We start from the raw sequence: 20,139 nt of genomic DNA, 5'->3' as shown, positions 1-20,139 counted from the left end.
TCAAAAAATGAAAAGCTTTTATGTTTGAGTATTTTCCCCACTCAATTTTCACTGATTTCTATGTTGATCTTGGTCTGAATGTTTTGTGTTATAAAAGGGTGTAACTACAGTAAATAATTCCAGTATACTCATTTAATTTTGTCACTTTTGTCACTATCATCTGAGTTTTACAAGTTGAATCCTTCCTCAAACATCTCTCCGTCCCTGAGCTTGTTTGTCTGGTGTTCTGTAATTGATCTGAACCCTATGATACCTTTCCTGGTGTGTGTGTGCGTGTGTATGCATGCATGCATGCGTATCTGTGTTTATGTCTGTATAGTGAAGAGGTTATTCATCTCACTGTCTTCCCTAGTTGATTCTGGATGTGTCTGTCTATAGTTTGGTCTGTACAGTGAACAGAGGTTTCTGGCCGTGGTATTCGACTGTGTGGGTAAACCGAGGACTAGTGCCATGCTGATTTAACATGTCAGGAGGTTCTTGCTGACTGACACTTAGATAAACAGACCCACAGACTGCCAGGCAGCCCACACGGCGGAGCAAAGACTGCTTGTCTACCGCAGTGGAGGGAAGGATGTCCCATTTTTAGCATCTTGATTCAGAACAACGCATTTGCAAGAATGGCTTAGCATGACACCTCATGAATAAAGTGACTGTGTGTGCCTACATAGTAAAACACTGATGAAATGACTCCTTTCACAACTGCATTTCAGACCCGAGATTAGTGGATTAAAAACTCTCCTCTGACTTTATTTAATGTGACTTTACATCATCGAAGTTGTGTATATTGCACTTTTTTACGAACACATTAATGAGTCACCAAATGCCAAACAGCAGATCGGACCACAAGCCCTCAAGTTACTGTCGGCTGATTTCACAGATCCTTTATCCATCTGTCTTGCTCTCCTTCCTCTGCCTGCCCGTGGAGTTATTGGCCCCTGGAGTCAGTTATAGGCATTGCAGCGGTCCTGATAGCAACACGTCCAGCCCGGTCGAGAGCAGAACTCAAGCCTAGCACAGCCCTTCTCCCCAGAACCTGTAGAGGAGACCCAGAACATAAAAAGATGCAGTAGGATCAATGATTTTATCAGAATATGCAGCAGGATCATGGCCTTAAAGGCCCAGTGCAGTCAAAAATGTGATTTTCCTCCTGTGTTTTATATCTACTGCATGTTTCCACACTGAGGTTGGAATAATACTGTTACCTTTTAGTGTAAGAGCTGTTTGAAATGTCAGCCGATTTTGGTTGGATGGCGTTTTGGCTTGTCATCACCAGGCAGTAAATTAGCTAATAGACCAAACCTCTCTGCCATTAACAGCTAGTTTAAAATGTTCCCCTTCCCTTCTCAGACCACTCCCAGACAGTATTAGCAAAATTCTTCCTTGGGAAATTGCTCTTTGGTAAGAAGCTATTTTTGTTTATTTTTGACCATTTTAATTGTTACCCAGAAATAATTTGACATTGAGACAAAAATGGCTGCATTGGACCTTTAAATCAGAAGACGTAGTAGGATCAAGGACTTTATTATCACAAACACAGTTTGATTCAATAAGACTTCATGTTAGGTTAAAGGTGCACTATGCAGAAATCACTCCCCCCTTCCCTGGTTGCTAAAATTCTAATGGTTCAACCTAATTTTAGTGTGTGACAAAACAAGCAAGTATAGTGTAGAGAATCATTGTACCATTCAAACTGCTGTGAAATATATTTTCCATGATCAACAAAACAAGTTTTCTTTCAGCTGTTTGAAGCTAGTGGACAAAACCGAAAGTAAGTGAAAGACGCAAAAACGAAACTTAAGAACGGGAGGCATAGAAGTAGCGCACAAGGAACATTTCTATGTGATTTTGGTCGGGTCGCCCAAAAAGTTCCATATTGCAGCTTTAAATATTTATTCACTCATGTTTTCATATCCCCAATTCAATCATTCATTATTACGTCGCTGATTTTGTTTGATCAAAAGTCCATGCTATTAGTTACCCTTTTGAAGGTCCAGATGGTGTGTTTACTCTGTTGTATTATGCAAGCCAATAGCATGATGGGCATATCTTACATTTATTGTCATCAATTGATCAAAAGAGTCAGCCTTGCCTGTAACAAGTAATATTGCTCAGTCATGGGCTGTTTCTGAAATGTCACTAGCTGTTAAATCCTTGCCTCCTCTGTTCTTGTTTCCTCAATTCCTTGCCTCCCTCTCAAAAACTCCAATGAGCTTATGGGAGAGAGAGATGAGGAATTGAGCAAACAAAGATGAAGGTTTGACAGCTAGTAACATTTTCAGACACAGCCCTGGTATTGCAGGGCCAAATGAAGGACTACAGTGGTGATACTCACTCCTGATGTAGCAGGCCTGCTGTGTTTTGCTTGAGCACTGTAGGAGCTGGTTCCTCAGCATCAGGAAGTCCTCACCGTAACACTCAATGTTGTAGTCCGCTATGGCAAGGGAAGGAAGAGATGTTCAGAGTTCATTCTCATTAGTGAATACAGTACGTTTAGGCTGGTTCAAAGATCACAAGAGACATGGTTACGTCACAACCTACATAAGGACTTGAATTTGATCTGAGAAAGTATTACAATCTCTTGCCAGCACTGTTATGAATGATGCAGAGCAGGAATTCAGTAATGTGAGTGTGCGTGCGCTGTACTTACATTTGTGTGTGCAAGCTGCTGTGTGTACGTGAGTTTTTGGGTCGTGTGTTTGACCTCAAAATACCCAAGAAAGGAGATCTAAGGGAGTGTAGAAACTACCTCAGGATAATGTTGGTCAACACCAGGGAAAGTGTTCAATCACATCATCCTATATAAGTTCAGGAGTAAAAAAATGTATTTAACAAGTCACACAATAAATTGCATGGACTTATTCTGTGCGCAATAATAGAGTTTAACATGAATTTTGAATGACTACCTCCTCTCTGTACCCTACATATACAATTATCTGTAAGATCCCTCAGTCGAGCAGTGAATTTGAAACACTGATTCAACCACAATGGTCAGGGAGGTTTTCCAATACCTAGCAAAGAAGGGCACCTAGACATCGAATATCCCTTTGAGCATTGTGTTAAATAAAAGGTTAGATCTTTTTATTGTATTTTTTAAAAGTTATTATTTACACTTTGGATGGTGTATCAATACACTCAGTCACAACAAAGATACAGGCAACTCAGTTGCCGGAGAGGAAGGAAACCGCTCAGCGATTTCAACATGAGACCAATGGTTCCTCAGTGACGTAGTTACAGTTTTTACTTAAATTGTCTTGAAAATCTATGGCAAGACTTGAAAATGGCAGTCTAGCAATGACCAACAACCAACTTGACCAGCGTTTGAAGAATTTTTAAATGCAAATAATGTACAATCCAGGTATGCAAAGATTTACTCAAAATCTCACAGCTGTTATCGCGGACAAAGGTATTTGAACGGATGTCAAAATGTATGTAAATGAGACATTTCTGTATTTCATTTTCAGTAAATTTGCAAAAAAAAAATTTTTAAGTACCTTTTCATTATGGGGTATTGTGTAGATGTGTGAAAAAATATATATAGTCCATTTTGAATTCGGACTGTAACAACAAAATGGGAAATAAGTCAAGGGGTATGAATACTTTCTGAAGGCACTGCAGGTCCGACAGGCATGCTTACCGGATCATTCAAGAAACAACCCCCAAAAACAACAGGCACACAGTGAACCGGAAGATCTGGACTTTGCGGATGACCTTGCTCCACTGTCTCACAAACACACAAAAATGCAGGACAAGTCTCGCCTCTTGGAAGCAACATAAGCTTAGATCGGACTTCAAATCAACATCAACTGATGAAGAATGTGTAAGCAGGAATCGGTAAAGCCAGAACAGCATAAAAGCTAAACCAAAGACTGAGATTTATAATCAATGTGAAGGCCATCTTCCTTAACGGGTCTAAGACATGGAGAACCACCAGCAGCATGCTCTGTTAAAAAGTACAAACATTCATCAACCAATGTCTCAGACGCTTACTTGGAATTCATTGGACATATACCATCAGAAACATCTGACTGTGGGAGATCACAAAACAAGTACCTATTGAAGCACAAATGAAGAGGAGGAAGTGGTGCTGGTTAGGTCACACTGGTTAGGCTACACTAAGAAGAAACGTGCATCACCAAACTAGACTCTTACCTTTTGCCCACAAGTTAAACGCAAGAGAGAAAGGCCCATGACCACTTTCATCTACACCTCCACCTGCATCTTCACAGAGCAAGAAATTAAGACTGAGCCACTGATATGGCAACAATAACAACTGGCAAAGGACAGAAAGGGTTTGAAGCAGCTCAGCAATGACCTATGTTCCGCAAGGAACTTAGAAGCACTAGCCAAGTGAAGTAAGTGTGACTTACCTGTGCACACAGGGAGCAGCAGAAGCAGGACCAGGTAGGCTCTCATTGTTGCTCTCAGCAGAGGAGTTCTCTTAGCAATAGAGAAGTCTTGAGGTTGGAAGTCTATGACAGGTCGAGAGCACCCCTGCTTTTATACTGTGTCATGTGCTCAAGACAGGAACACATACACCCGCGCAGTCACATGCAGTCAAACAGATGCGGCGGACACACATTGTATGTCAAGGGTTGGATAAGGGGGGGTAGATTTCAGGATTAAAGAATGGTGTCTAAAATGTGTTCCATGTAAGGACATGGTGTATTATTTCATCACATGACTGTTGCATTATCCGTTGGAGGATTGGAGCACTATAATAAGACTTCACCACTGTTGGTTGGCCTAGCTCATTGTTGACAAGCAACACTTTGTTCATAACTATGGTGAACTAACATTAACTACGTATAGATCATGAATATAACTATTTATAACTGTTCTGATCATACATTGTAGGACATACTGTATGGATATTAGTAATACATTAGCAAATATGTTTCGATAGAATAACCAGTGGTAATCTACGAAAACTCATCACCCACAGCATTAACTAAGGGGCGGCAGGTAGCCTAGCGGTTAAGAGTGTTGGGCCAGTAACCGAAAGGTCGCTGGTTCGAATCCCAGAGCCAGCAAGGTGAAAAAATCTGCCCATTCTGCCCTTGAGCAAGGCAGTTAACCCCCAACAACAACTGCTCCCGGGGCACTTCTGATTCAGAGAGGGTTGGGTTAAATGCGGAAGACACATTTCAGTTGAATGCATTCAGATGGGCAACTGACTTGGTTTTCCCCTCCACTGACCCTTTGATAGGGCATATCTTCAGCAGCTCAGTATTGTGACCACTCACACAGGGATAGAACTAGGGCAACAATGGCTCTTTAAATATGTCATTGAATGTATAGATTTTATGGGGTTGTAGAAGTTCACCTCTCCCACGTCATAGTCCAGACACACGCTCCCCCTCCTGAGTGTCCTCTTCAGAGTGAGGCGGGTCCAGGGCATGGTACAGGTGCTGTACTGGCCCCCATCCCTCAGGGCCATGGGACCAGAACCCGTTTGAAAGAGAGAGAGCCATCAGGACGCAGTGTTGAGGTTCAGAGTCACTAGGGCTGGATGGAAACACAAACACAGGTATGCTATACAATTGACATTTTAAAGTGTGGTACTCGAAAAATGTCTATTGATCTGTTAATGATAAATTTGCTCTGGTCTTGTACTCACTGTATTTCACCTTCTCTCATATCTTGAACCTCAGTTTGCCCAGGTGTTGGGCCACGTCTATCAGTGCCCCTAATACAGGCTTTGGATCCTGCAGTGTACAATTGGCCCTTGTGCAATTATAACGTGGACATAAACCTTTCCTTTAGCCGATACTGCGCCACCTTTTTTTATACATGAGGTGAAATCCTCGGGACTAATCTAAAACTCACACAGGTTCGTTAAAAGTGGGGCATGGGAACAAACAGGCCAGGTATAATACAAACATGTCATTTATTCACAAGGACTACTCATACTACTATTTAACCCCTTTTTTTTGTTGGCACAAAACTACCTACATACTTCCATTCATTTGTATGGGTTGCCTTCAGACGAGTCCCGTGGCACTTGTGGGGAGAACACCAACGTGTTCGTGAGAGTCTCATCTCTCCATAGAGTGGTCATATTAGTTTTGTAGGGCAAACCATTCGGACGCTACAGACGTTTTCGGGATGTCTCATGGTCTGACAAACACCGATCTAGCTCGGCCACCTTCCGCCATAGATGCGGAAAATAGCATCTCTAGCTTAAACGTTCATCTTTTGCACGATAAAGGCCAATGCAGAATTCAACTGTCTCGTCTCCGCTGACCTCCTGAAATCCTTTCTTCTCTCGGTCTCTCTCATCGTTGCAGACCTCCAACCAGAATAGAAGAGCTGCTGTTTTGCTCGGCCTTCCACACTTCCTGAGGGAGGATCCATCCAACTTCATCAAGATCTGTCAGGTGTGTGTGTGTAACTACTATATGTTATCAGTTTTCTGTTTAGGCACACATAGCCCTGATTTTTCCCTCTCATAAGTGAATAAGCTTTATGTCAACATTGGTAAATAATTTAGCTTATTCTAACAATACCATATGTATTGGAACTAATCTACTCAGGGCTATGTGTACATTAGTAATTGGTTATTTTTGTGTTATGCTGTAGCCCACTGACCCAGGAGAGCAGAACACAAAGGGGGTTGAACATCGGTGTACTAATCAGGACTGTAGATGGTGGAGAAGATGTGCTTTTGATCCGAAAGTAAGTGCTTCTCTCACTCTTTCCCTCTCTCCTCAAACACACACACTCTCCCACACAGTCACTCTCTCGCACTAATACACACTCTCTCTCTCATCCTCGCGCTCTCTCTCGCCGTCTTTCTCACTTCTAACCAGAATAGAAGAGCTGCTGTTTTACTCGGCCGTCCACAATTCCTGGCGCAGGATCCATCCAATGTATTCATGTGTGTAATCTGTATCTGTTTATCTCTCTCTCACTCCCTATCACTCTCCCAGGCTCTCTCTCTCTCTAACCCTAACCCTCTCTCTTTCATTCCATTTCTGTGTCTTTCTGTTATAATGTGATTACATGTATGAATTATATTTTGAAGTCAATCACGTTGCTTCGAGTCAAACTTGCGATTGATGGCATCAGGAGAGTTACCATTGAAAGTCTGCCAGAGACTGTGGAAGAACTGCAGTCAATACTGAAGAGCAAGCTCGATTTGGAAGGTGACATCTTACTTTAATTCGAAGATCCATTATTTGAAAATGAGCAACCCTGAAGGTAATGCTTAAGACGCCACCTGACTCTGAGCTTTCAGACCGCGGCGCTTTGGACACTGGCAGTATTTAGTTGTTATCCGACTCTCTCTCACCTTCCTACCGTGCACAGCAGTGGCCTGAGCCATGTATCTACCCCACCTTTAACGATGATGTTGAATTGAAGCTCAGACATGGAAATGAGGATTATGGAGTGGATCCCTTTTGCCAGTCTCCAAGAATAGGAAGACAGAAATTCTTGACAAAGTAGCAGGTGTTATGTTTGACGTCAACCCATTCCCATCACAAATACAAGTCGAAGGTGTTACCAAAGCTCTGGTGGAGAAACACCCATGCCTGAAAAAGCCAGGACCATTATGCGGATGGTCTGCCTGGAAATTCAGCCTGAACTTCAATATGGGAACTATTGTCAGATGTTGCACATAACAGGATGTCCTGAGCTTACGGTGAATTGTAACAAGAGGTCAAGGGTTGATGGAGGTGATCCGAGGTGAACTTCTGGCCAGATATTCCTCAAGCAAAAACAACAAACACTCTAGAAGAGGAGAGAAACAGTTTGTAGAGGTGAAAAAGACAAAGCGGATGAAGTGCTGATGGGAAACACGTTTGCCCTACTGAGAAAGGACATCATTCAGGATGAGCCACTTGCATCTGATGTGAAAACCAGATGGCCATCTTTGTTTACAGAGAGAAAGGTAGACGAGTGTCCCCCTTTTCAAACGGGCTGTAGCGTTACAATCCCTTCCCAACAATTTGTACAGTTTGTTGCATATATAGTATGATAACTATTTCTTCATATTTTGCTCTATAAATGTCAATGCAGAATTCAACCACCTTGTCTCCGCTGACCTCAATAAATCCTTCCTCGCAGGACAAGCCCAGATTTCCTGGAGTTGTGCAGAGCACGGGCTCCAACAATGGCCGAACATCATAGTCTTATACGTTTGCTTGATCAGAACACAAGTGTCTCTCTACCCCCAACCCCTCTCTCTCTCTCTCGCTCTCTCACACTATCTCTCTCGCTAATACACACACACTTTTTCTCTCTCTCATGCTGTCTCCCTCACTAACACCCTCTCTCACTAACACCCACTCTCTCACTAACACCCTCTCTCTCACCAACACCCTCTCTTTCCTCATTTCAGAGCTCCAACCAGAATAGAAGAGCTGCTGTTTAACTTGGCCTTCCACACTTCCTGGGGGAGGATCCATCCAACTTCATCAAGATCTGTCAGGTTTTTGTGTAACTTCTACAAGTCCTTGGTTTTCTCTTTGGGCACTCACAGGCCTGATTTTGCAATCTCACACTCTTTGCTTGCTGTCCAATACGTAAGGTAATTCATAAGTGAATACATTTCATCTCCACATTGGTAATTCATTTAGCGTATTCTAACAACACGATAGGTGTTGTGACTAATATACTCAGGGCTATGTGTACATTAGTAATTGGTTATTTTGTGTTGTCCTGTAGACCACTGATCCAGAAGAGCAGACCACAAAGGGGGTGAACATCAGAATACTAATCGTGACTGAAAATGGTGGAGAAAATGCATTCTTCAAGGAAATCATCTACGATGTAGTGATCTTAGCACATCGTCCTCCCAGAGCTGCGGTACGTCCCCAACGCCTTTGCCGTTATGTTGGGTCTTCTCTATGCCCTATACCATAAAGTATATCTTCAGATGCCATCATGAGCCTCGGTATAGACAGCTGCTCTGCAAGGGTTCATGGCCTGTGGAACAAGTTGTGCCAGTGTACTGTTTAAGGACTCCTGATTGAACAGAAAGACTGTATAGTTACACACACCTGACAGATATTGATGTAGTTGGATGGATCCTAAAAACGGACTAATCATTTTTTGACCATCCACAGCATTATGGACATCTGCTGTTGCTATAGAGAACTTCACTGCACGTTTAAACTGAGCGCGTTCTTGTTCATACTCCTTATTTTGAAAATGGTTAGAGCTCCAAAAGTACAAACGCTATCAACAATCTTTTTACAAGCTAAGTTGAGTCAGTTTGTGTGTCAATATTGGTTTGGTGTTTGTAGCTGTAACGGTCCAAGAGCATTGGCATATCCAAATAACTCCCATTGAAATTTAACTTTTGTGGAAATGTATTTATAGTTTTTCTATTTTTTGCTTTTATGCTAACTTAAAAACGTTTTCAGTTCAAAAACTGTACACAAAAACTATACACAAAAGTATGTGGACACCACTTCAACTTCGGGGATTCGACTATTTCAGCCACACCCGTTACTGACAGGTGTATAAAATCGAGCATACAGCCATGCAATCTCCACAGACAAACATTGGCAGTAGAATGGCCTTACTGAAGATCTCAGTGACTTTCAATGTGGCACCGTCATAGGATGCCACCTTTCCAACAACTCAGTTCGTCAAATCTCTGCCCTGCTAGAGCAGCCCCGGGCAACTGTAAGTGCTGTTATTGTGAAGTGGAAATGTCTAGGAGCAAGAACGGCTCAGCCGCAAAGTGGTAGGCCACACAAGCTCACAGAATGAGACTGCAGAGTGCTGAAGCGCGTAATGGCGTAAAAATTGTCTGTCCTTGGTTGCAACACTCATGACCGAGTTCCAAACTGCCCCTGGAAGAAATGTCAGCACAATAACTGTTCGTTGGGAGCTTCATGAAATGGGTTTCCATGGCCGAGCAGCCGCACACAAACTTAAGATCCCCGATTTGGTGGAGGAAAAATGGTCTGGGGCTGTTTTTCATTGTTCAGGCACCTTTGGATGAATTTCTGACCTCACTAAAGCTCATATTCCAACATCTAGTGGAAAGCCTTCCAAGAAGAGTGGAGGCTGTTTTAGCAGCAGCAGAGATACTGGAACTGGCGTGCCTGGCACAGACGATCATATCACAATCAAAGTAGCTTAGGTCACTCGTTTTGCCTATTCTAACATTCAATCGAACAGTAACGGAATACCTCAACGCCTGTCTGCCTGCTTTATATAACCATGCGACTCACTGTCTGTAGGAGTGAACCTATTTCATGAACTGGGTGGTGTACCTAATAAACTGGCCATTGATTTACAATATAGAACATTTTGTTGGTAGCAAGAATTTTGTATAATAATTTAAAATGGATTGTTGAATCAATCGTTGTTTTGTATATCAGGTCATAAACCAAGTGCCATGGGATTGGACAATCGAAGATGTCTTCCGAACTTTTTTGTAACCTGTGTGGCGCAGCTGTCAGCGTATTTGGAACTGGTACATGTTTTTATTCATGCCAATTTTAACCATAGTATTTATTGTAATATGTGACCGATTGGTCGATTCAGTCTTATGTAGCAACATTTGAAATGGTGTTTTTTACATTGGATAAAAGTAGTCTTCAGACCCCCTGATTTTTCCACATTTTGCTACTTTACAGCCTTATTCTAAAATGGAAAAACAGCTATTTTCAGGTCTCTCTTGAGATCTTCAATCGGGTTCAAGTACAGGCTGTGGTTGGGCCACTCAAGGACATTCAGAGACTTGTCCCGAAGCCACTCCTGAGTTGTCATGGCTGTGTGCTAAGGGCCGTTGTCCTGAACCTTCGCCCCAGTCTGAGGTCCTGAGTGCTCTGGAGAAGGTTTTCATCAAGGATCTATGTGTACTTCTGCTTCGTTCATCTCTCCCTCAATCCTGACTAGTCTCCCAGTCACTGCCACTGAAAAACATCCCCACAACTTGATGCTGCCACCACCATGCTTCACCGTAGCTGTGGTGCCAGGTTTCATCCAGACATGACGCTTGGTATTCAGGCCAAAGAGTTCAATCTTGGTTTCATCAGACCAGAGAACCTTGTTTCTCATGGTCTGAGAGTCTTTTAGGTGCCTTTCGGCAAACTCCAAGTGGGCTATCATGTACATTTTACTGAGAACTGCCTTCCGTCTGGTCACTGTACCATGAAGGCCTGATTGGTGGAGTGCTGCAGAGATGGTTGTCCTTCTGGAAGTGTCTCCCATCTCCATAGAGGAACTCTGGAGCTCTGTCAGAGTGACCATCGGGTTCTTAATCACCTCCCTGACGAAGGCCCTTCTCCCCCGATTGTTCAGTTTGGCCGGGTGGCCAGCTCTAGGAAGAATACTGGTGGTTCCAAACTTCTTCCATTTAAGAATGATGGAGGCCACTGTGCTCTTGGGGACTTTCAATGCTGTAGACATTTTGTGGTACCCTTCCCCAGATCTGTACCTTGACACAATTCTGTCTCTGCACGCTACAGACAATTCCTTCGACCACATGGCTTGGTTTTTGCTCTGACATGCACTGTCAACTGTGAGACCTTATATAGACAGATTTGTGCCTTTCCAAATAATTTCCAATCAATAGAATTTACCACAGCTGCTCCAATCAAATTGTTGAAACATCTCAAGGATGATCAATGGAAGCAGGATGCACCTTAGCTCAATTTCGAGTCTCATAGCAAAGGGTCTGAATACTTATGTAAAAGGTATTTCAGATTTTTCTAAAAACCTGTTTGTCATTGTGGGGTATGTGTGGAGATTGATGAGGACATTTTTTTCATACATTTTAGAATAAAGACGTAACGTAGCAAAATGTAGAAAAAGTCAAGGGGTTTGAACATTTGCTGAATGTACTGTATCATACACTACAGTCGTGGCCAAAAGTTTTGAGAATGACGCAAATATTAATTTCACGAAGTCTGCTGCCTCAGTTTGTATGATGGCAATTTGCATATACTCCATGTTATGTTATGAAGAGTGATCAGACGAATTGCAAAGTCTGTATGCACAGTGAGGCGAATACTTTTGGAGGATGGCCTGGTGTCAAGAAGGGCAGCAAAAAAGCCACTACTCTCCAGGAAAAACATCAGGGACAGACTGATATTCTGCAAAAGGTACAGGGATTGAACTGCTGAGGACTGGGGTAAAGTCATTTTCTCTGATGAATCCCCGTTCCAATTGTTTGGGGCATCCAGAAAAAAGCTTGTCCAGAGAAGACAAGGTGAGCGCTACCATCAGTCCTGTGTCATGCCAACAGTAAAGCATCCTGAGACCATTCATGTGTGGGGTTGCTTCTCAGCCAAGGGAGTGGGCTCACTCACAATTTTGCCTAAGAACACAGCCATGAATAAAGAATGGTACCATCACATCTTCCGAGAGCAACTTCTCCCAACCATCCAGGAACAGTTTGGTGACGAGTTTTGCCCTTTCCAGCATGATGGAGCACCTTGCCATGAGGCAAAAGTGATAACTAAGTGGCTCGGGGAACAAAACATTGATATTCTGGGGCCATGGCCAGGAAACTCCCCAGGCCTTAATCCCATTGAGAACTTGTGGTCAATCCTCAAGAGGCAGGTGGACAAACAAAAACCCACAAATTCTGACAAACTCCAAGCATTGATTATGCAAGAATGGGCTGCCATCAGTCAAGATGTGGCCAAGAAGTTAATTGACAGCATGCCAGGGCGGATTACAGAGGTCTTGAAAAAAAAGGGTCAACACTGCAAATATTGACTCTTTGCATCAACAATAAAAGCCTTTGACACTTATGAAATGCTTGTAATTATACTTCAGTATTCCATAGTAACATCTGACAAAATATCTAAAGACACTGAAGCAGCAAACTTTGTGGAAATTAATATTTGTGTCATTCTCAAAACTTTTGGCCACAACTGTACATTCTTCAAAAAAAGGTGTTATCTAGAACCAAAAAGGTTCTTCAGCTGTCCCTATAGGAAAGCACTTTGAAGAACCTCTTTTGGTTCCAGGTAAAACCCTTTTAGATTTAATCTAGAACCCTTTCCACAAAAGGTTCTACATGGAACCCGAAATAGTTTTACCTGGAACCAAAAAGGGAACCCTTTTGGAACTCTTTTTTTGTAACTGTAATTTTATTGAACATTCCACCAAAAAGTAGGGAATTCATGACACATTCTCTCAATAAATTAATTAACAGGAAAGTGCCCCAGACAAAGTTTCGGAATACACATTGGTGTCACAGACATCACTGTCACCACTAGAGTCACTGTGACAGACTTTACCAAGACAGACACTTCGGTGAGTGATCGTAAAGTAGTATCACCAGAAAATATCCTTAGTGAGCAGGTGTCACAGTCACAAACACCTTCTCAGGGCAGATACTCAGTACTCCAGGGTTAGTGCCATCGGAGTTAAAGCAGGGAGAGAAGTAGGGGAACAGTCTCTCTGTGAACCTCTGTTCGAACATATAGATGAGTGACATGTCACTGGAGTCATAGAAGGACAGCTCTCCTTTCTCATAGTCCAACTTGACCCTGACGTTCTGGGGTTTCCTACTCAGGACCAAAGGGGTACCCAGGGGGGAGGTTCCAGCGCTATACTCCTCCCCGTTCCACAGCCCCATCGCCCAGATCCCACCCTCTGGGCTGACCATCACATTGCCCTTCCGGGCCACACCCTCTTTGGCCACTCCCAGGGTCCAGGCCTTCTTAGGCCCCACCTCCACCTCCCAGCTGTGAATGCCTGAGTAGAAGCCTTCAGAGCCCAACACGCTCACTGAGCTGTCGAATCGCTCCGCGTTATCAGGCACAGGCTGGGACGATCGTCTGTCACTCACCTCCAGGAGGACCCCAGAGATCAGTAGATCAGGGTGGGCTGAATTCACATCCAGGGTCACAGGGGCTGAGACAGAGGGAGTGGACAGGTTAGTTGGACACCATGTCAGATACATGGATGTTATGGCTGTATGAACAGAACATGAGTCAGTTGTTTGTCATTCAGGAATCAGAACATTCATCAGTTTTATTGTCAGTAATCAGACTAGCTCAGAACGGTGACATTTTATTGTTACTTCAGTCGTGATTCATGGCATGACTGACACTGGAGCCTGGATATTGTACTATAATGTTTAGTAACTGATCATTTCTCTGCGTCATTGAAGCAAGTCAATGACCTCAAATGCGTGGACAGTTGCTTATAAAACTTTGTACTCACTGTATTGCACCATCTCTTGCATTTTCTTCCAGACCTTGAACCTCAGGTTTCCCAAGTGTTGGGCCACGTCTATCAGTGCCCCCGATACAGGCTCTGGATCCTGCATTGTATACTTGGCCCTGAAATGACAGACAGTACAGACATTGCATGATAATAGTGTTGGTGACTGATCAGATACTTGACTATTGTTGATCATTGTAATGTTGCATACCTGTCTTTCAAATCCTTGTACATCTGAAACAAGAACACATGTGGACCTCTGTACAGAATAATATATTTGTTTGGGAAAGCCTCAGTACAGAATAATATCTTTGATTGAGACAGCCTCAGTACATTGAACAGTTGTGACATGCAAAATAAAGTGTGACCTGTAGAAACGAGATGTCATCTGTCTTCATCTTGGCCTGTATGTCTGAGATCCTCCCTGGGAGTGAGGTCATGTTGCTGGCAAGACGGGCGATCCTCTCGGTCAGTAACCCTGTCTTCACCCGTTCCTCCTGTTTCAAAGCTGCCAGTCTGGCCTCCTCCTCAACTCTCAGGAACTGGTGGAGGTTCGCAAACTCACTCTTGATCTGTCCTGCTGTGGTTTGGGCCTGGGTCTGGAAGATGGAACAGTACAGTAAGATAGATATTGCATAGGTACATGTCTATGTAACATCTTTGTAATAGGCCTATCTTTGTAATATTGTGGAATTTAGCCAGCGACATACCTTTATGTACTGTGCTGCACACTTTCTTGTGACTCTCGCTTGCTTTATGTCCAGTTCCAGTTTCTCAGGAAGGTTGTAGATCAATGAAGTGATTTCCCTCTGGGTAGATAATGGAAGAGAGTGGGGAGAGTGGTGGAGAAGTAGGGAGGGGTAACAGTGGAAAAATGTTGGATCGAAGTCAAAAATACTTTTGGTTGGTAGATTTGGTTTCTCAGCTATTCTGTACTGGTACTTTTATCTAATACCAAATGCAACTCGGTTAGCAAGAGGAAAAGACTGAAAGTAGATCTGTCTTCCAGCTATAGCACAGTACCTTACGCCATTGCGCTTCCTCCTTCACTGGCTGGTGTTTATGCTTGGCATGCCGCTCGGTCTCCACACACACAGCACAAACAAGTTCCTCACATTCCTCACAGAAAAACCTGAGCTTCTTATTATGTCTGGCGCACACCACAAGACCCACTGCTCTCCCCCCACTACCCTTCTTCTCTTCTCCCTGCAGGTAGGCCTCCACTATGTTCCTCAGTTTCATATTAGACATTGCGGGCTGGATATTGTCTATGGAATTCCTTCCCCTGCAGACTGGGCACTCGCGCTGCTTTTGTTGAATCCTTGTTGGTATTTCCAGGCAGCTGCGGCAGAAGCTGTGTTGACATTTCAGACTCACTGGGTCCTGGAAGAACTCAAAGCAGATGGGACAGCTGAGCCTTTCCTCCATAGCTGCTGTAGGTCCCTGCTGCGTCATCCTCTTCCTCAGATGAAGTTAGGTAAAGGCCAATCTCTTCAGAGTATAGTATGAAATAGCGACTGTACATGTGTACATGTGTCATTACAACCGTGTCCTTTATCCCTTTCTATTCCTGTTCTCCAACCCACTACAGGGAAGTTAGGTTTAAATTGCTATCTAATACAATTTAGGCCCTACCTGTGATCAAAGTTTATCCAGCTTATCCGGTTCATTCCAGGACAGATAGCAATTAAGTAATTCCTTTGGCACACGTTGTTATATCTCAAGTACTGTTACTATCTCAGTCTTTCAACAACAGAAACCCAACAGAAACAGCCAAGCTGTCATATATAAAAGATACAAAGTACACCGCAGACAAAGTACACCGCAGTTTAGATGCAGTCTTGAAGGAACGTTTGATGAAAATACGGTTTTAGGACTTATTATGTTATGAGACGTATCAAAATAATAACTGATTTGACATTGATGTGCTAACAGCCTCAGCCATAATTGCCAGTCTGACACATTGTCAAATCAACTTCAAAAAGCTCATACTCTTAAGAGGTGATTCTGGTCTGTTGTGATTGGCTATAAATTCCATGAATTTTTAGAGTAGAACCAGTTAAATCATTTTGTCAACCCAGCTCCATCTGAACTGCAACCCGACATAACAGGTAGCTTCACATGTTAGCAGACTCTCAGCTGGTGACTATTACATATACTGCATATACTGATCAAAAATATAAACACAATATGCAACAACTTCAAAATGTTTACTGAGTTACAGTTCATATAAGGAAATCAGTCAATTGAAATAAATTCATTAGGCCCTAATCTATGGATTTCCCATGACTGGATAGGGGTGCAGTCATGGGTGGGCCTGGGATGGCAGCTTATCGTAGAGAAATGGATGTTCTCCGGCAACAGCTCTGGTGGGCATTCCTGCAGTCAGCATGCCAATTGCACACTCCCTACAAAAACTTGAGATATCAGTAGTGTTGTGTGACAAAACTGCACATTTTAAAGTGGCCTCTTATTGTCCCCCAGCACATGGTGCACCTGTGTAATGATCACGCTGTTTAATCAGCTTCTTGATATGCCACGTCTCTCAGGTGGATGGATTATCTTGTCAAAGATGAAATACTCATTTACAGGGATGTAAACACATTTCTGCACAAAATTTGAGTGAAATAAGCCTTTTGTGCGCATGGAACATTTCTGGGGCCTTTTATTTCAGCTCATGAAACATGGGACCACCACTTTACGTGTTGAGTTTACAATATTCTTCCGCTGTAATAAATTGTATGCCATTTAGCAGACGCTTTTATCCAAAGCGACTTCAGTCATGCTTGCATGCTCTTTACATACGGGTTGGCTCACAGAGATACCAACTGACACTGACATTGTCCATAGTGTATCAGCAATACCAAGGTGCCATAGCATTACTTCAAAAAGTATAAATAGATCTGAATATAACTTGGTGTTGCTGACATTCAGTTGTGAAAGCTATCAAACGGGGGTGGTAAAGGACTGCTATATGGTTGCTGTATTGTAGTCAATCACAAGGGATGATGACTGGGGCTCATACAGGTAACTGCCAAAATAAAGGAAACACCAATAGAAAGTGTCTTAATCGGACGTTGGGGGCACCACGAGCCAGAACAGCTTCAAGGCACCTTGGCGTTGATTCTGCAAGTTTCTGGAACTCTATCGGAGGGATGCGGCACCTTTCTTTCATGAGAAATTCAATAATTTGGTGTTTTGTTGACGGTGGTGAAAAACGCTGTCTCAGGCACCGCTCTAGACTCTCCCATAAGTGTTCAATTGGGTCGAGATCCGGTGACTGTGACGTCCATTGCATATGTTTTACATCGTTTTCATGCTCATCAAACTACTCAGTGACCACTCGTGCCTTGTGGATGGGGGCATTGTCATGGTAGCCAAAATAATGGCACACTTGTGTGGAAGCACCTGCTTTCAATATTCTTTTATCCCTCATTTAAGTTTCCATTATTTTGGCAGTTACCTGTATTTAAGAGGCTATTAAGTTAATATTGATTATTTGGCAGATGAAATCCCATGCTACTTTTTCGGGCACAGCTCTAGGCAGACAAGAGAGCATCTAATCAAATAAACTAGTCACATATTTCTTTTAAATAGGATACCGAAACGTTTCTGATGCAATCTATCAGCTCTTTCTTCCTCTGTCTGTCTTCCAACTACTCTTTTTCTTTATCTCTCACCCACAATTCTTATTTTCCCTTCTCTGCCACTGAGTCTTTTCTCTGTCCCCAACTGCTCCAGATACAAAGGCTTTTGTCAAACTTTGTGTCTGTTGATTCCACTACCACTGGAATGGTAATTTAATTTCTCTTTGGTAGTATTAGGGATCTATTAGGGTGAGGTTCATCATTTCTCTTCAGATCATTTGGCATAACTCGTTCCAACTGAGATACTTATAGAATCCTGTTTTGGGACACAGGAGAATGGAGTAGGCATTACGCTGACAATATCTTGATACAGTGGACGAGCAGACAGACACATTGATGAGTCTAGGCCTGAGAGGACTCCTATTGGAGACCACAGGGTATGTTCTGGCCTCGTTTTAAAGTCTAAAAAAAGATCACGCAACTCTCTCAACTAAGTGTGAATTCTGCAATGTAACACAGATCAAGGCCTAATTATTCCCCCCATACCCGCCTGCTCTCATCTACTCTCCCTCTCGTTCCTTTGTTCTCTTTTCTTTCCCTGCGTTCCCCATCACAGGAGTCCTGTTCCCTAATACCAGCCCTTAGTAGTGAATAAGGCTGCACTTCTGTAAGGGGCCTGAAATAGTGAAGCCTGTGGTTCATCATAATGGATGGAGGTGGCTGTGATAGGACTGAGGTCTTATATAAATCCCACACCCTGTTGAGTGAGAGACTGAGCGAGGACCTGTGAAACATGAAATGACTGACTAGGTGTTGGGATTTGAGATAAAAATGTTCATATGAGGTGACAGTATAGAACTTTTATTTGAGGGTATTTTCATACATATATGATTTACTGTTTAGAAATTAGCACTTTATATATCTTGGCCCCCCACCCTTTTGTAGATGTCATAGGTTTTTGGACATATTTCACTCATAGTGTATTAAAGTAGTCGAAAGTCCCATATTCCTTGCACACAATGACTACATCAATCATGTAACTACAAACTTGTTGGATGCATTTGCAGCTTGATTTGGTTGTGTTTCAGATGATGTTTTGTCCAATAATAAGTGCATGGGGGAGAAGGTATTGTGTTATTTTGGAGTCATTTTTATTGTAAGAATAGAAGATGGTTGTGAACACCTTTACATGAATGTGACCATGATAATCATGAATGAGAACGTTAGATACGGAGAAAGACCCCCGTTATTTATCGGTTATTTTACTGAGAACACATTCTCATTTACAGCAACAACCTGGGGAATAGTTACAGGGGATGAAAGAGCCAATTGTAAACTGGGGATTATTAGGTGACTGTGATGGTTTGAGGGCCAGATTGGGAATTTAGCCAGGACACCGGGGTTAACAATCCTACTCTTACAATAAGTGCCATAGGATCTTTAATGACCTCGGACAGTCAAGGACACCCATTTAACTTCCCCCTACACAGGGCAGTGTCCCCAATCACTGCCCTGGGGCATTGGGATATTTATTTTAGACAAGAGTAAAGAGTGCTCCTACTGGCCCTCCAACACCACTTCCAGCAGCATCTGGTCCCCCATCCAGGGACTGACCAGGACCAACCCTGCTTAGCTTCAGAAGCAAGCCAGCAGTGGTATGCAGGGTGGTATGCTGCTGGCTTTATTGGTTGTGGTGAGAGGTAAGCAGGCCATTTTGTAGCCTCTGTAACATTCTCACTCAACCTTATTCATGAATCGTTCGTGATTTTTCTTAATCATTGCATTATCTGGATTTATTTATAAATGTTCAGAAACATCTGATCTACTCACGTAGAAAGAACATTACTCCAGTCATCATTCACCATTCAGTTCCTATTGGATCCCAACACACAACCAAAACAAATTGCAAATGCATTCAACCAGTTTGTAGAGTCACACGCATGTAGTCATTGCAGACTAGGAATATGGGACCAAATACTACTTTGACTACTTTATTCGTACACTATAAGTGAAATTTGTCCAAATACCTATGACATCTTCAAATGGGGGGGACTAGATCTATAAAGTTCTTTCATTTCTAAATGGCAAATCAGATAGGTACTGTATGATAATACCCTCAAATAAAGTGACATTCTGTACTGTCACCTTATATAAGATATATACATGCAACAGCATGTGTACACGTACATACTGTTGGACTCTAGCTTGAAATATACTTATTCATGTTGCCATACTAGAACTTATTGGTTTGCATGTATAATGAAGGTATATGTTGGGGTCAATGGAGGGTGGATAATAGCTATGTGTATGGAAAGTAACTGAGTGAGACAATGGGGGGAGGCAGGGAGTATTTGTTACTGTTAAATCTCATGGATCCTATGGAGGGAGGCAAAGGGCAACAGTCTGGTTT

The 20,139-nt window shown here is 42.7% G+C and overlaps 1 protein-coding gene across 1 annotated transcript; it reads right to left on the bottom strand.

Annotated features, from left to right (window-relative positions):
- Nucleotides 1-12,826: 12,826 nt before the first annotated feature.
- LOC112253185 (E3 ubiquitin-protein ligase TRIM21-like) lies at nt 12,827-15,753 on the bottom strand. The gene is made up of 6 exons (XM_024425191.2): nt 15,166-15,753; nt 14,853-14,951; nt 14,511-14,741; nt 14,354-14,376; nt 14,143-14,261; nt 12,827-13,830 (listed from the first exon to the last, which is right to left on the bottom strand). Exons 1-6 carry the CDS (start codon nt 15,595-15,597, stop codon nt 13,265-13,267), a joined length of 1,470 nt encoding a protein of 489 aa, XP_024280959.1. The 5' UTR covers nt 15,598-15,753; the 3' UTR covers nt 12,827-13,264.
- Between the last annotated feature and the right edge of the window lie 4,386 nt (nt 15,754-20,139).

This window comes from Oncorhynchus tshawytscha, linkage group LG01, assembly GCF_018296145.1.
Source record: "Oncorhynchus tshawytscha isolate Ot180627B linkage group LG01, Otsh_v2.0, whole genome shotgun sequence".
Classification (NCBI taxonomy): domain Eukaryota; kingdom Metazoa; phylum Chordata; class Actinopteri; order Salmoniformes; family Salmonidae; genus Oncorhynchus; species Oncorhynchus tshawytscha.
This window is presented reverse-complemented; position numbering and strand designations above follow the sequence as displayed.

Coding starts and splice junctions, on each gene's coding strand:
- LOC112253185 (XM_024425191.2), bottom strand. CDS start 15,597: ATGACGCAGCAGGGACCTACAGCAGCTATGGAGGAAAGGCTCAGCTGT. Junction 14,952..15,165: donor AGGAAGCGCAATGGCGTAAG/GTACTGTGCTAT, acceptor TTATCTACCCAG/AGGGAAATCACTTCATTGAT. Junction 14,742..14,852: donor GTGCAGCACAGTACATAAAG/GTATGTCGCTGG, acceptor TCCATCTTCCAG/ACCCAGGCCCAAACCACAGC.